This window comes from Triticum urartu, chromosome 5 (assembly GCF_003073215.2).
Source record: "Triticum urartu cultivar G1812 chromosome 5, Tu2.1, whole genome shotgun sequence".
Lineage (NCBI taxonomy): Eukaryota > Viridiplantae > Streptophyta > Magnoliopsida > Poales > Poaceae > Triticum > Triticum urartu.
Genome location: NC_053026.1, coordinates 151,324,952 through 151,342,245, shown reverse-complemented (window position 1 = coordinate 151,342,245; position 17,294 = coordinate 151,324,952). Strand labels below are relative to the sequence as shown.

Below are 17,294 nucleotides of genomic sequence, written 5' to 3'. Positions count from 1 at the left end.
AGGACGATGGGGGCACAATGTTTACCCAGGTTCGGGCCCTCTTGAAGGAGGTAAAACCTTACGTCCTGCTTGATTGTATTCAATGAGTATAGGGGTTACAAGAGTTGATCTATCTCGAGATCGTAATGGTTAAACCCTATCTGTCTAGCCTATGAGATTATGATAGACTCCACGGACTAAATCCTCCGGTTTCTATACACACCGAAGGGGCCTAGGGTTGTACAGAGTCGGTTTTGTGGGGGAAGGAAATAACATATCCGGACACCAATCTTGCCATCCATCCACGGGGGAAAGTCTTCTGCTTTTATCTTCACGCCCATCAGTCCGGCCATGTCAAATAGTTCGAACACCCGAGGACCCCTTAATCCAGAACTCCCATAGTGGTGCTATACAAGGTCAAGCAGAAGGGCATGAAGGAGAGGTTTAAAGATGGCAGTAGGCTCAACATGACGAATGGCTCAAAAAATGAACGGGACGATAGGAGGACTTCTCCTTGGGTAGGAAAGCAAGGGGGCGAGGCCACTTCGGTTTGGGGCGATGCGACCATGAAACATGTAGTTTTGACATGCGAGGAAAGAAAAAAATCATGGATGAGGATGCCAAGGGAGATAGAAGTCAACGACGATAGAGAAGCATAAAGAGGAAACTCCATTATGTGTGGCATATGACAGAGCAGAGGAAGCAGCAAGCAGGGGCGAAGCTAGGAAAAAAGTTTGCTGGGGTCACGTCAATGACAGTGGGTCATCCTCAATAAATAGATAGTGTTTAGTACTAAATTAATGAAGCATTTTCTAATTTCATTGGGGGCAAGGGAGCTTCGTCCCTGACAGTGAGGATGAGCTAAAAAAGATATTTATTGCAACACAATTATAAACCAATATGACATACATATTCTTGTGTATATGTTCATTGTTCTGTGCCAATGTACGGGCATCCAGCTAATAGTGTATTGAATATTGATGTCAGATGATTACCAATTTCATCTCGCTGAGTAAAAGAGAAAACAAAATCATACGGTATATCTTAAGAGCACCTAAATCAGCAGATAGCCCCCGCTTTCGATAGAGCCCTGCGACGGCACGACCCTCCGAGGGCGTCGACCGCTACCCCCTCTCTCTCCGATGGCGTCCCTCGCCGCCTTCCACCCTAACCTCCCCCACGCCCACGGCCACCCCTCCCATCCCAACCCCACCAGCGGCCTCCTCCGTCTCCTGCCTTTATGCCGCCGCCATCGTGCCCCTCGCCGGCGGGGCCTAGGCCTCGCCGTCTCCGCCTGCGCCTCCTCCGCCGCGTCACCGTCTGCCGCCGGGCGAGGCGATCGCTCCGAAGCAGCCTCTTCGCTCGAGCGTTGCCTCGCGGCGTCCGCCCTCAGCGCCGCGGCACCCGCGGCTGCGTCTCCTCGCGTACCGCCGGCGATGAAGGGCGGGAAGCAGTACGGCGCGTTCGGCGCCGTCACGCTCGAGAAGGCCAAGCTTGACCTATCCCAACGCAAGAAGAAAATCATGCCCGAGGTAGCCAATCCTGTTATTTCCAGTCGATTAAAACTGCAAAAACAAGTGAATTTATGAGATAGGTTTAGGGAATTTCTGAGAGATATGTTGTCCTTGCCCCCTCGTTATTGAGTAACATGGCACTGATATATATGAATCAAGTAGGAGCCCGCTCTGAAATCAGATGGCTGTACAAGTGGACGGGGATACCAAAATAATGGATAAAGCCTGTTGGTGCGGAGAACCTTGTGTTTTTGTGTTGAGTAGTGTTATATATATTATTTGTGATGGTTAGCAAGTATAAGCACTACTCCTTTTCCATCCTTTTGACTTAGGATTGGGCTGTTCCTCCACCACCTGCGTCAGCACATTAACGAAATATCAAAATCAGGAGAACACAATAAGTTTGTACTGTTTGGGATTGAAACAACAAGACATAGATGCATGATGTTTAATGTACACGCCAATGGTTCAAACATCAATACTTAGGTATCCAATGTTTATTTATCATGAACTATGACTTGTACACAATTTTTAGTTGGTGTATTGAAATACAGATTAATTAAACATATGAGGCTAGTTTACTACAAAGTTCTCATTGCTGTTACCATCCATCATGTGCTTCTTGCACGTTGCAGCTGGCGACAGGTGGTGGTGGTGGAGATATTGGGAAGAGAATTGGCCATGGTGGTGGTGATGGCGGGGATGATGACGGAGATGATGACGATTACTTTGATGATTTTGATGATGGAGAGGAAGAAGATGGTGGACTTTTCAGGAGACGAATTGTTATACAGGAGGTGAAATTTCTGATATTTTCTTCAGAGAAGCAGCATCTGAATCCTGACAAAGATTGGGCTTGTTTGTTGATTACTGCTTGTTCTATTGCAGCTTTTTAATAGAGAGTTTATAGATGCTGTAATGCAAGAGTGGTGCAAAACGATGATTAGTATACCTGCTGGTCTCCGTCAGGCTTATGAGATGGTAGATGTTTGTCTTGCTCATTCTCATTGCATACTTTGGAATGGTTTGAACAGTAGACTAAATGTGATAGATCAATCTAGGGTTTGGTAAGTTCTGCTCAGATGGTGCGATTCTTGTCAGTGTTTTCAAGACCTACACACACTAGGTCTTTTTCACGAGCTCTACCTGGATGGCTATCCCGAGGTCTTGTTGGAAGGTAACACCCAAATCATTTGCACACTTCCTTCAGGCATTCTCTAGATATTGATATTGATATATGCAGTTTGGATGCTAGGCATGTGTTCCTAATGTTGCAGCTTTGTGCCCTTGGTACAGCTTGTGTTTACATTTCTCCGTACTTATGGTATTTCTCCATTCTATCACTATGAAAAATTAAAGGGCAGCGCTAGGTGCCGGTCGACCGGCCAGAGGCCTTAGTTGGTGACCCTGCATGCCGTATGATTGGCCCAGGAGCAGCCGTTGAATCTGTGCGTCCTCATGCCGTTGGGTCCTGCGCGCCGTACGATTGGCCCAGACGCAGCCGTTGGATCTGCACATCCTCATCTCGTTGGGTCAACCCACACGAGGAACAAAAGATCCCCTGCCTAGGCGAGGAAAAAGACTTCGTGCACGTGCGCTCCCGGTGAGGCGAGACAGCACCGCCACGCGTCACGCTCGCCACAGCATCCCCGCGTCCGTTGATGTCGTCGTCCCCGGTGAGGCGAGGCAGCACCGCCGTGCCGTTGACTCGCAGCTTTCCCCGTCACCGCTGGTCGCCATCTAGCAAAACAGCCTGTCGGTTGAAGCTTTGCGGTTGCGAGTTGTAGCATCACGGCTGGCCGGTTGTAGCGTCGCCGTCTTCCGCTCGCAGCTCGTCGCGTCGGAGGTTCCAGCATCGTCGGCAACGGGTTGTAGCATCCCGCGCTCACCATTGCCGCTTTCCCAAGCGACGGTGCCCAGCTCGCAGCGGTCGAGGTTGCAACATCTCGCGGTCACGAGTTCCCCAGCTCGCCTCAATCACCATTGCGCTTTGCGCCAGTTGAAGCTTTTTCCGTCACTGGTTGTAACTTTCTCTGGTAGCTTTTTGCGGTTGCGCACTGGCCGGTCAGCCTTTTCTCTCGCTGGTTGTACCTTTCTAGGCCGCTGGTCGCCCCCCCCACCCCGGGTCTCTGGCTCCAGCAAAAAAAGGCACCGATCACAGCATTTGGTGCTGCTGGTTGCAGCCCTCGCTTTCTCTGGTTTCAGCAAAAAAAGGGTGCTGGCTGCAGCTCGTTGCCGCTCCGCCTCGTGCCGGTCTCAGCTCCACTGCAGCCGGTTGCAGCACCCTGTGCAGCACGTCAGTGCCGCGCAGCTTCGCCGGGCCTCGGCCGCAGCTCCGATGCACGCCGGGGAGCGTGAGAATTGATGGAGGGAGAATCCCGCAACGCCGGGGCGCGGGGGGAGGTGCTCGCCGCAGCGGTTGATGCGAGACGAGAGAGAGAGAGCAGAAAGAAATTGAGCGAGGGAGAACGGCGGATGGGAGAGGATAAGGTTTGATAGGAATGGGCGAGGTGGAGAAGGGGATAAGATAAGGGAAAGGATGGGCATGGTACGTGGGCACCACGTGGACGCCCGTCCGTGAGAGGCGACCGGCACGAGGCTGCGCTGGTCGTCCGGCTCAGAACGTTTCCCAAAATTAAATCCTAGTGCAGTAATTGGGTTTCTTTCGTCCGTCATGGAATTTTTCAGAAAAGTTCCTCTATTTCAAAGAAGTCAACCCGCAGTCCTGTTTTAAATTAAAACGAATCGTTATTTTCGTATTTTACACAACAGTCCCCGTCTTTTCTTGAAATCTACCCGCCGTCCGGATTTAAGTCACACCCGAACCGTTATTTTACATTTTTCGAAACCCCCCCTGATGTTTTAGATAATTCATCTGCGGATCATATTTAAGTCAAACAAATGCTTTTTAAAATCATCCATATCTTTTAAACCGTAACTCCGATTTGAACATGTTATATATGAAAAATATGTAGAATATGAATATGAGATTATTTTTACCTGTTAAGTATTTTTAAATATTATTTTGGAATATATTTGAGTCAAACCAAATGATTTTCTAAATTATCTGTATCTTTTAAACCGTAACTTTGATTTTAATATATTATATATGAAATTTTATTAGAAAAATGTGTGGAATCTAAATATGATGTTAATTTTACCTGTTAAATATTTTTTAAATATTGTTATGGAAGCAAACTTATAATTTATAGCGCAAGATTCGTTTTTTTCATATCGGCAGCGATCCGGATTGCAAATAAACACTCCACTATAACCATATACGGAAAAGAAAACATCGATAACTACACATGCATACCTCTGAAAAATGTCGCAGGGGAAAACAACAGATTTCTCATCGCGAGAGTGAGAGAGAGAGAGGGAGAGGGAGGGGGAGGGAGAGGGAGAGGGGGAGGGGGAGGGGGAGGGAGGAGAGGGGGAGAGAGAGACGCCTTAGGATTAACCATATTCAACACACATTTTTTGTTGTTATGTGTGAACACCGAGGCCATCGCCGGCGAGGGTGAGAAGGAGGATAAGTGACAACACAAATATGATGCCTCACAAAAATAAAGGAGATGGACCTATTGTGGTCTTGAGCGATGGTTGTTGAGTTAAGAGCGTGTGTTATGTTTTCTCTCCTGTTGCAACACACGAGCTCTTTTGCTAGTAAATAAGAAAAACAGAAGAACATGTCAAGCTGAACACATTGAAGCGATAGCTAGTACAGTGGCTGTGAAGGTAGAGCTGTAGGCAGATATTTTCATAATTCATGCTGGCCGGATACTGTTTGTTCATCTGTAGATGTGGATTCACACTTGGCAGTTCATGCTTTATGTCAATCCTTGCTCATCTTTCGGTTGCTGGTTATTTCTGAAATCATATTTGTTTGTCTCCATTGGAATGCCAGATCTACTTATTAATTAATATGCATCCTTCCAAGTTGTCTCATGTGTTGCTGAACTAAACAATAACTGCTTACATATGATGGGTGACTTGGTTTCGAACCTTGAATATTCATTACCACATCAGTGCTACCATCGCCAGTTTTAGTTATTATGTTTTCTTTGTAATGCAGAACACTTGCAGATCCTTCATTCCCACATAAGATGGCTTTCGAGTTCTTGGCTACTTTTGCCTCATCTGTTTGGTGGGAGATGAATATTCGTAAGGAGAGGTATGTTGTACCTTATCTGATGTTTAATAGGTCAATACTTACTACTTCATCTAAACCATGTTACACCTTCAAGTAATCAGGTTTGAGCAAGAATGGGATTTGGCCGTTGTCAATGCTTTGACTGCATCATGTTGCAACCTTGTGGTTCTGGGGCTTCTGGCACCATGCCGTTCATATGGGAGTACATCCCGATTCGACTTCCAAAATGCCATTGAGAAACTTCCTAACAACATATTTGAGAAGAGTTATCCTTTGAGAGAGTTTGATCTGCAGAAACGAATTAGTGCATTCCTTTACAAGGCTGCTGAGCTTAGCCTGGTCGGGGTAGTTGCTGGATCTATTCAGGGTGGTATGTCGAAAGCCCTATCCGCAAGGAAGGATGGCAGGTTGGCTTGGTCATTAACCGTTTCTTTGTCCATTAAAACTTTCTTCTGGTGGTTCTCTAATCCATTCATGGAAAACTTCTGTCAATCCCTTGGTAGGTTATCGGTGACCCTTCCTAATGTTAGCGCCAATGCCCTTGGTTATGGAGCTTTTCTAGGATTATATGCAAACTTGCGATATCAATTATTGTGTGGACTAGATCAATATATGATCAAGCGCTTTGATGTTCTTGGCATGGCAATCTTCATTGGTACAACACTAAGGTAAATCTACACTGACTGTCTTAGTGCATTAGTTTTACATGGAATATCTCACAGGCGAATGACTTCCTGTTGTCAGTATGTATAACAGCAATGCCAGTTATACTCTCTCTGTTTCACTATAGCATGCATGCTAGGAAGTACAAAATTTGAGTACCATGTGATGGAATTGGACGTTACTTCAATTTTGTGCTTACGGAACAGAGTTGTTAGCTGACTGCCCAGGTTAATTTATTGACAATACATGCCATACTAGTATATTACTCTTCTCATAATTGTCATGTTGTCGAGGCATGGTGAGAGTATGAGCTAAATCCCGTGTTTTTTTTCCTTTCCCTCTCTCTAGATTGACGCTTGGCTTCCATTGTTTCATCTCACTGTTGGTGCTGGATACTAGTTTAGTTGTTGACAACTTGACATTGATAAGCTATATTTGCAGTCTGCCGCCCCTTATCTATGTTTGCTTGATGAGTCAATGATAAACAGACATTTTATTGATATTCTTGTAACATTCTTACCTTGGAATGTGAAAGTAGAGAGAAATCAGGCATTTGGCACTGGATCTAAACTAGTCAAACATATAGATCAATCAGCTAATGTCTAAATACCCGTTTTCCTAGCTTGACTAAGCTGCCCCTAGACGTTTTATATGGTTGTGAAGGGGAAGAAAGGGCAGCGCTGGGCCCTAGGAGGGAAGATGCCAACAGGAAAACTGAGCTGTGTGGAGGTTTGAAGTCCTGTGAGATCATGGTGGTGCTGAGCTCCGGGAGGTCTCAGCGGCAAGTTGGGAGCGTGAAGTCCCTCTGATTCGGCCTATTGATAACATTGCCCAATAAGGCCCACTCAGAAACCCTAGTACCATCTCTGCCCCCCCCCCCCCCCCCCCCCCCCCCTCTCTCTATTGGTCACTCTTTCCTTCGTCCTCTGTTTCATGCAGCAACATCGGCGACGCATGCTGCTCCTTCCCTTCCCCGCATCCCTCTCCTCTCCTCTCCTGCTGCCCCTGCCAGAGGGCCTCACTTAACGCATGCACCATTGCCAATGGCCAAAGCGGGGTCGTTGGCCTCTGCCCAGCGCCTAAGTAAGCACCTTTATGCAGCCTAATTTTTCCATACACGGTCAATATGTCATTTGTAGATAAGATAAAAACCATACAATTTTTATTGTCAATGCATTACATAACATGGGTTTCCCGGGGTTTTAATGCAAAGCCAGTGGCTGTTTCCTGCCATTAACATTCGGGAAAAGGAAAGCACTGGCCTGTTTGTTTATTTGAACTGGTGTGTTACTGTTTTTCGACCAGGTACCTGGAAAACTCTCAACCTATAATTATCAGTTACCACATTCCAAAAAAGTATCTAATCCATAAATATGAATTCATTCATCCTTAGCTTGCTTTGCTATGCAGTAACTGCTGGATTTGACCTTGCTATCCTTGATCTAGTGTGCCTAATTGTCTAGGTTTTGGGTTAATTTCAGTTTAGTTTCATGCACCAACCAGTAGAACCAACAATCTGAACTGACTAACCAACTGGTTCATGAAACTTAATATGGTATCAGAGCCAAGAGGTCATGGGTTCAAGTCTCGGTGTCATCTAAATAAGAAAGTTGTTTTTCCCTTCTTCTGTCCACGGTTAGGCCCATCTTCTTGTTTTTCCCTTCTTCTGTCCACGGTTAGGCCCATCTTCTCCCATCAATTGGGACTATTTTTTTCTTTTGAGGCATAAAGCAAAAGCTTAAATTACTGCGAGGGCACATCGCCCCTTACAACTTCAGCAACTTGTGCTGGAACATCGTACTCCCAAAACAGTGCATTATCACCATTATAACAAAGGCCTATTTTAGCTAAACAGTGGGCCGCCATATTTGCTTTTCGGCAGCATTTCTTAATTTCACAAACGGAGAACCACGTCCTCATCTGCATTTTCAGGTCATCCAGCACCACAGCGTGTTAAGAGAAATCCATTGCCGGGTTACTCATGGCGTTGGCCAGCCGCTGGGAGTCCGTCTCCATCTCCACACGAATAGGTCCCAGTTCAGACGCCAAATCAAAAGCATGTGTCATTGCCCAAAGCTCCGCCGCGTATGCGCTGGAGGCGCCAACAGTACGCTCAGCCTTGCAGGCCACCACAGTACCTGCATGATCCCTAACAATAACCCCCATGCAGCGTTGTCGGTTTCCGGATAGAAAGAAGCATCAACATTAAATTTCAGAGTGTCCAGCCGGGGCATTTGCCACTTTGAATCCTCCCTATTCCTTTGCACTTTTTTCTTTGGCCATAGTTCCAGGCACTCGGCTCTATCAATTCTGGCATCATGAGCAATCGCCTGCCGGAGCCTTTCCTTCTCCCCATTCCTCTTTTTATTTCTGTTATTCCACCAGTGCCACATAAAATGAAAAACTTCCATTCTTTTTTGTTCAGGCAACCCCCAAATGATGCCAGAGCCTCACCGGCAGAGGCAGTGGCCTCAAGTCGCCCTCTAATGCATTCTAGCTCAAGAGCCCACCCCACAACACTTCACCTTTTTGCATTTTATAAACAGGTGTGCGCTGTCCTCTTGCACAGACCCACACGTGGGGCATCTCAAATCATCAAGGACCATGCCTTTTCTACTCAGGTTTGCACGGACGGCAAGGGAATCGTCGGCGAGTTGCCACACTAACATCTTGATCTTGCTGGAACAAGCCATTCTCCATATCCTCTTCCAGAAACTGTCATCTCAAGCGATCAGTCCGCCAATACCACTGGAGCTGGAGGTTCCCCTGTCATTGCCATTCAGCCCTGACAATTGTGCATGCAGCTTGTATGCCATCTTAACTGAATGCAGGCCCTTTGAATCATAATGCCACGCCATGAAATCACCCATGCCATCACACAAAGGCATGTTCAGGATCAAATGAGCATCAACATGCATGAAGGTGTTCCTCACCAATTGCATGTCCCACTTCCCATCAATCGGACTAATTAGCTCATCCACGGTCTCCAAGAGATTCCCGTTTCTTGGTGTAGTGACACCCCTTGACCAGGCCCTGGGGATCCAAGGATCTCGCCAAATATTCACACTTGAGCCCCCCTCCGTGAGATAGAAACATGACATAGCAAAGGCGGGGATCGATTGCACTACTGCCTTCACTAGTACCTCTTTGCCTGCCTTAGTGATTAACTTTTCTATCCATCCCTGAATTTTCTCCCAGATCTTATCCTTAATATAGGCAAAAGTGTTCCTTATAGATCGTAACCCCAGGTAGCGACCATTCCAAGCCATGTTTGTTATACCCAAAGGCTCCATGCTGCCTTCCTCCTCTTCTCATCCACATTAGGGTTGAACCCGAGCGCACTCTTCTCGATGTTTATGCACTGTCCCGAGCAGTTTTGGTACAACTCCAGGATCCTTTTTAACGCTTCGGCTTCTTGTTGTTTTGCCGTAATGAGCAGCAGAGAATCGTCCGCGAAGAACAAGTGTGACACATCGGGTGCAGCAGGGCACACTCTAATACCACTAAGGGCACCTCTCTCTTCTCCATCCCGCAGCAGCGTCGACAAGCCTTCTGCATAGATCACAAATAGGTATGCTGAGAGCGGGTCCCCCTGCCTTGGGCCTCTCGATGGCATGAATTGCTCCGTTTGGGATCCATTCAGCCTGATCTTGTACTTACAGTGGTCACACACCTCATGATCACCTCTACCCATTGCTGACGGAAACCAAGCTTGGTCATCATGGCACGCAAGAAACTCCACTCCACGCGGTCGTACGCTTTACTCATGTCAGCTTTCACCGTCGCGTAGTCCTCCTTCCCACCCTTTTTGTTCAGAAATGTGTCAACTCGTACGCCACAAGAACATTGTCAGTTATCATCCTTCCACTAACAAAAGCGCACTGGCTCTCGGATATGATATCTGGCAGGACAAGCTTCAGGCGGTTCGCCAAGACTTTTGACACCAGCTTGTATAACATGTTACAAAGGCTAATGGGTCTCAAGTCCTTTATACGAGATGGGGTTTTCAACTTCGGTATAAGTACCACAAAAGTATCATTCCACCCCTTCGGTATCGGACCCCCATTGAGCACGTGTACAATCTCCTTCAACACTGATTCACCCATGAAATGCCAGCACTTTTTGTACATCAAAGACGGCATGCCATCTGGCCCGGACGCCTTCAAGTCCCCTATGTTGTGAAGGGCAACTTTAACCTCACCCTATGTGAACTCCCTACACAAACAATCATTCATTTGGCGGGTGACCTTCGGTATCACTTTATCAAGTAGCTCGTCAGTACGGGTTGGGTTCCCTCAGATGAGATGAATAATTCCTGAAAAAAAGAGCACATAATTAGTTAGGTCGGCCCCTGCCTCCACTACCACTCCGTCATCTCTCCACAACGCCGAAATTCTATTTCGCTTCTTCCCGTTTGAGGCATATGCATGGAGAAATTTAGTGTTCTTATCTCCGTCTCTCATCCACCATACATGTGCACGTTGTCTCCATTTGATATGAACCATTTCCTCTAGCTTCTCCACCTCACACCTTAATCTTGTCTCCTGCCTTACCTTCCTCTCCGACACGTCCTCCCTCATACATGCCCCCAGGTCCTTCTTCGCCCTTCTAAGCCTACCTTCCAGCTCACCCATCTCTCGGCTCAACTATTGCATACGTCCAGCCACAACTCACAGTGCATCAGACACCTTTTCTCCCATGTTTCCACCACCCCTCTCCCATGCCTCCTTGATTACCTTCTCACATCCATCCTCTTGGAACCATCACGCCTCAAAGCGGAAAGAGTTGTCCCTTTCTTGCCAGCGGTTTTCTTCCCCACTCGTACATACGATGACGGGCCTGTGATCGGAGTGCCGCGGCTCGCCATTAATCACCATGAAACCATGGAACATACCGCATCACTTCAAGTTAGCCGTCGCTTTGTCTAATCTTTCACAGATATAGTTGCTCACATCATAATTATGATTTCTCCAAGTAAAGGTGTCTCCATTGTAGCCCAAGTCATCTAGCTCACAACATTCCAACTCTGATCTGAAATTGTTCATATATTAGACAACACCTCATTGAAATCGCCAACACACAACCACGACCGCCCCTCTTGGTGTTGTTGCTTGAGAGTGCGCAGAACCTTCCAGGTCTCCCTCTTCCTCTCCATGTCTCCCTCTTCCTCTCCATTTTAGACTCCCTGTACACCCTTGTTAACCTCCAAACCACCCCCTGTTCATCCCTAATGTCCACATCTACATGCCGCCTCCCCATCGACCGGAGTGAGACCTGCAACCCTCTCTTCCAAAACAATGCCACCCCCCTACTGCCATCCAGATTCTTCACAACCATGCTAGCGAGCCCTAGCTTCCACCGAAATCTCTCCAACTCCTCATATAGTTTAGTCTCCGCCAAGAACAAGATGTCGGGCTCCTCCCGTCTCCCCACATCAAGGAGACCTCGAACTGCCGGGCCGTTCCCGAGCCCATGGCAGTTCCAGCTTACAATCCTCATTAATCCCAGCGGGGCTGCTCCTGCAGCTCGGTCGATAAGTCTGTGTTGATTGTGCTCTTCTCCTCGTTCGCCTCCTTGGTCCTTACCTTTTTGTTTGCTGGTTTCCCACCTTCCTCATCAAGCTTACTCCTCTTCTTACCAATTACTTCCTCCCTTCCCCCCCCCCCTTGCTTTCGGATCCCCCCTTCTCCCTAGTCACCCTCTTATACCTCCTACCCTCCACCTTCCTGCCCTCTCTTCCATCTTTGCCTGCCTTCTTATTATCTGCTTGCTTCTTTTCCCTTTTCCTCTCCACAGACTCACTCCCATCCCCTTTTATTTTGTTCGCCTCCTCCTCTCCTACCCCTTGACCCCCCTTTTTTTCCTGCCTCCCTAGGCTATCATCCAGAATGGCCTTCCCCCTCCCTCCACCTTCTTTTCCTCCCGCAATCTTATCTTCCTGAAACTCTAGTTTCTTTCTCGCTTGATCAGAAGATCTTTTACCGCCCTCCAACTCCTTGATTGGACTGGTTACCTCCTCCCCACCCTCTCTCCCAGGTCCCTTCTCATCATTTGAGGCCTTCTCCTCATTTGACTGTGAGCACTTCCTCCAAGATTGGCTATCACTTCCTGACCCACCGCTGACCCGTCCAAAACCATAGCTCCTGTTCCCACTATTACTTCTGCCACTTGGCCGCCATACCCGATCCTCCTCATATGTCCTCCTTTTCCCCATATCCGCCTTTAGCCACCTGCCGTACTGCGATCTCTCCCCTTTCTTTAGCTTGATTGCACATTCTTTTTCTTCGTGGCCCAAAATACCGCATGTATAGCAAAAGTTCGGTAGGTACTCGTACTCAAACGGGCACGAAGACTCCTCATCATCCTCCTCCTTCTCACATAGTGCCATGGCCTGCTTGCCCCTCCCTTCTTCCTCATCATTATCAAGAGTAAATCCTCTCATCAACGGTTTAGCAATAGGAATCCGGACTTTTAATCCGGAGGTACTTTTCCCACCGCTTGCCCTTCGAGACCCATATCCATCTCCACAAACTGGCCTAACATCTCTCCAATCTGCTCGCCGGACTCATTCATCATCCCTGGTGGAAGCCAGTAAACCCTCACCCAAATAGGCACATCCTTGAATTCATACTTTCTCAATCCTCCTGCCCGGGACGTAGTCCTCCATGACAATCAGATCTTTATCGAACATCCATGGCCCATCCTCTAATGCCTTCCCCTTTCCTGACTCCTGTTTGAAAGTGAACAAAAAGATGTCGATCCCTTTGATCGGGCACCATGCTTTACCCAGCGTGAGTGCGACTGCTTCGGGGTGCGCAGGCTTTTTAGAAAGGATTTTTCCCACTGCTTGCGGCTCGCCCCCCTTCCCTTTCTCCTTCGCTGACACCCGCAGCTTGACACCCTTCCTATCTACCTCGGACAGCCTCATGTTCTCCATCAACCCTGCTACTCTCTCCATGGATCCTCTCCAATCCAGCCACTCAGACCAGCTCACAAGCAAAGGGAACAAGGAACTGTAGTTGGTGATTTATGACCCCGTGCCCCAGGCTCACAAGGGAAGATTTGGGGATGGTGGGAATGGGGCCCCGTTCGACGGATGGGGTTTGCGTCAGACCGAGGACAAGGGAGAGGAGCGGATGGCTGGCGGCGAGCCGGCGGCCAGATCCAAACGGGACGAAGGCAGATGCGGAGAGGGACACAGTCTCGCACGGAATCGCCAGACCACAACGCAAACTGTCACCCAGTTGGAACCGACCTAGTACCTCCACTATCAATTGGGACTATTGGTTCTACTGGGTGGTGCATGAAACTTAATAATTTCAATGGTCCCTTAACATCTAGACATCGTTAAGCATGAAACAATCCTGTTAGAAGAAGTCAGCTTTACAGACTTTCCTGGTAGCCATCATCTGAGATTTCTTAAAAACTCAAATTTGAAACTTGTTTGACAGAAACAAAAATAAAATAAAGTGCATGCGTTGCTAAACTCAAACCCAGAACCTCAACCTTCCAATTCTTCTAGGTTAAAACCTCCCGATTAAGCGTTACTGCTATAATTTAGGAGCACCTATGCGTCAGACAACTGTTTTTTTCTTTTTCAGTTTCAGTTGATTTCCCCTCTCTCCCTCAACCTGAAATCCAATGGCTGCTGCTCTTCTTCCTCCAGAAGCGTCACTGTTCTTCTTCCTTATGCTTCCTCCCTTGGGCGATGTCCTGACTTGTCCTCACCAGCGACGCTGTGGCCGGTCCTGGCTCACCCTCGCCCGCGACGCCACACAGCATCCCCGGCTCAAGCCCGCCTCTGTCTAATCCGAGCAGCATCAGTACGAAGAAGCCCCCAACCTGCACCAGTCAACCCTCTTCCTGCTCTACCGCAGCAACGCCACAGCAAGCCGCGTCGTCCCTGCTTCCGCTGAGGTCCTGGCTTTGCCTTGCTGGCGACATCGCGTATGGCCATGCTGTCCTTTCTAGCCAAGTCGACTGATCTGAGTTGCATTTTCAGGCAACTGATAAAGAGCAAAACTGCTATAATTTAGGTCGTGCAATCTTATCTTGCAATCTGCAGTGGTATTTGAAATTCTCCACTGATCCGCAGAATCTTTGACCCAAACGAAAAACCGGTTTTCGCTGGTTATTGACCAAGATTGTTCTCCCAGTTTTGTAACTGCCCCCAATATTTTTTTTGAAAGCTCAGACTGCAGGGCAAAAACCCATAGCATTTCATTTTATTCCTTCCAGCAATACAAGAGGTAAATACAAAGGCAAGAGGCCCAATAAAAAGAAAAGAAAATTCTAGTTACAACATGTACAAAAGGTCAGAGAGGAACTCCTTTAAAGGAGGTAAGTTGGATACCCATCTGAGAAGTTTTATCTTTGTATCTAGCCTTAATCCTGTGTGCCAATAATGAAATATCATGGATAAAGCCAGCTCTCCATCTACCAAGAGTAGGTCTTTCATTTCTGAAAACTTTGCCATTTCTAGTGATTCAAATATTCCACCATGCAGTAAACACCACCTCAGCAAAAAATGGCTTGGCAAAGTGGCTTTGACAGCAATATCAGTCATCATTTCCAGCATGCCAGTAAATTTGCAGATAATTCCAAATTCTGATACTAAAATTACACTGAAAGAAAAGATGGTTCCTGTCCTCCCTAGAATGGCTAGGGCAAAGAATACAGTTATGTCCATCAGTTATATTCCAGTGTCTCCTCTCCAGCATATCCTTGGTCTTCAGCCTATCCATGATCAACATCCAGGCAAAAACCTTTATCTTTAAAGTGCAGCAACTTTTCCAAATCCACATCAAAAGTGAATTAGGAGTAATTGGAGAGTGGATCATCTCATAATACCTCTTAGCTGTATATGACTTGTCAGAATTGCTCCAGCTCCAAATATCATTTTTATTCTGTACGCTGTTAAAATTTGCCAAAAGGCCCTGAATTGCCTGCAATTCCTGGAATGCATTTTCAGACGAAGGCAGGTGGAAAAGGGTGGATAAATCAGAGCATTGCAACACCTCCTAGACAGTATTAAAGGGGTCCCTTAGCAAAAGAGAAGCCTTTGATAACCTTGTTGCAGAGGAACCACAGGTTTAGAGAGCTGCCAAAAATCATTCCAAAAAAGGACTGTTTCCCCTCTATTAACCATCACCCATGACATATTCCTGTAGGAATCCACCAGACCTAAAATATCCTTCCACCAAAAGGAGCCACAGAACATAGTTGCATGAGGTACCCTACATCATAGTATGAATTCCAAATAAGTTGAACCCAAGGTATATCTTCCTTATTAGTAAGTTATTATATAATTTGTTTGCATCATTTGAACAGCCAATTTAAAATTCCCAGACCACCCTTTTTTTTAGGTCTACAAATCAAATCCCAGGCAGCCAAAGAGGGCGTAGATTCCTGTTTATTCTTCCTCCAAAAACATTGCCTCTGAATTCTCTGCAACTGTTAAGGATCCCAGGTGGAATTTTCAAACTGCACATAAAGAAGATTGGCATAGAAGATATAGCAGACTTTAGCAATTGCAACCTTCCCCCCTAAGCAAGGAAGGAGGAGCTAGCTGTGAGTCTCCTCTCCACAATTATTGGTCTGGTAGTACCTACTGGAAGACCCAGGTAAGTAAAGGGCATCTTGCCCAGATTACAAGTAAACACTCCAGCCAGCCTAGCAGCCTCTTCTCCACTCAAGTTAATTGGCACCAAGGAAGATTTATGATAGTTGACCTCCAATCCCTGTTTTTGAGTCGAACGACTAGTCGTGACTAGTCGATGAGTCGTAACTGAAAGTCGACTCAAACACCTCGACTAGTTCAGGCTAGTCGATCTCCCTGCCTTGACCCCCCTTCCTTGACCCCCCTTCTACATTGGAAATGTTTACCACGAAGAGGGGACAGAGGATCTCCCTGCCTTGACCCCCCTTCTACATTGGAAATGTTTACCACGAACCCCATTAAGCAAAAGAGAAGAAGTTCCAGAGGATAGCAACTCCTGCACCCAAGAAATCCACTTATTATCAAAACCCTTAGCCCTGCTCATGCCCTTGGTAAACAGCGAGTTGGTTATTTACGGAGAGTGTCAGTCATGGACTTTTCAGAAAAATAAAGAAGACTTGAGTGGTTTCTGTTTATTTTCAGATTAAAGAGTAGTTAACCCGAAATTTGCTGCATTTTTATACTATAGTTTAGGTGCTTTGATCTTCTTTGAACCGAATTTCTTATATTTGCTTTAGTTCTAAAAAGCTCCATTTTGTATACTTTCCTTGGCCACTCCATTCACTTACTCTATGTAGCAGTATTTTATGGATGCTACGTTTTAGAATTAAACATGGTGTCATATGTACTGCAGATTCATGAATATTCAGATAGGTGAATCGTCAAGGCGCGCATGGCTTGGAGAGGAAGCTGATCCACAGTACTCTGATCGATTACTTAGGGCATACACCAGACCAGTGGAGGTTACTACTGCTGCGGATCAACAAGAGTCAAGGTGGTTTATATCCAAGGATGCAGTTGTGTCAGGCCTTGGTCTTCTTGGCATCAAGCAGGGTGGGCCTGAGGCACAGCTGTCCAAGCCCCGGCGAAAGAGAGTAATCCGCAAGAAAGTTGCATCAGGTTGAAATTAGTGGATTTGCTTGCGGTGCTGGAACAATTTTGCTTCAGTTCCACTCCTACCGTGCTGAGAGTCATACCAGGTGTGAGCAATGAGGAAAGCCATCATTGAGAATCAGAGGCCAGTTTACCGGCCAAGGCATCGAAGTGGGGTGGTTGAGAGCTTCGAGCCGTTTGCCATTTTGTATGTTTTGTTGATTTTTGATAATAATTGACATCTCAATTTCTCGCAATTTTCTGAGCCCAATTAGGCACACTTAGGTTGGCTTGAGAATTGACATTACTGTCGGTAATGTGAGAAATGATATCTGCATATTTTGTTTGGACCAAGCAGCTTTTAGTGTATGCTTGTAGCGCGGAGGTGAGGTGT

General features: G+C 46.8%; 1 protein-coding gene across 1 annotated transcript; it reads left to right on the top strand.

Moving 5' to 3' along the window:
• Positions 1-1,048: 1,048 nt before the first annotated feature.
• On the top strand, positions 1,049-17,254 carry LOC125508236 (protein RETICULATA-RELATED 1, chloroplastic-like). The gene is made up of 8 exons (XM_048672864.1): positions 1,049-1,511; positions 2,129-2,290; positions 2,382-2,474; positions 2,555-2,670; positions 5,569-5,667; positions 5,748-6,053; positions 6,150-6,314; positions 16,662-17,254. Exons 1-8 carry the CDS (start codon positions 1,122-1,124, stop codon positions 16,930-16,932), a joined length of 1,602 nt encoding a protein of 533 aa, XP_048528821.1. The 5' UTR covers positions 1,049-1,121; the 3' UTR covers positions 16,933-17,254.
• Positions 17,255-17,294: the final 40 nt, after the last annotated feature.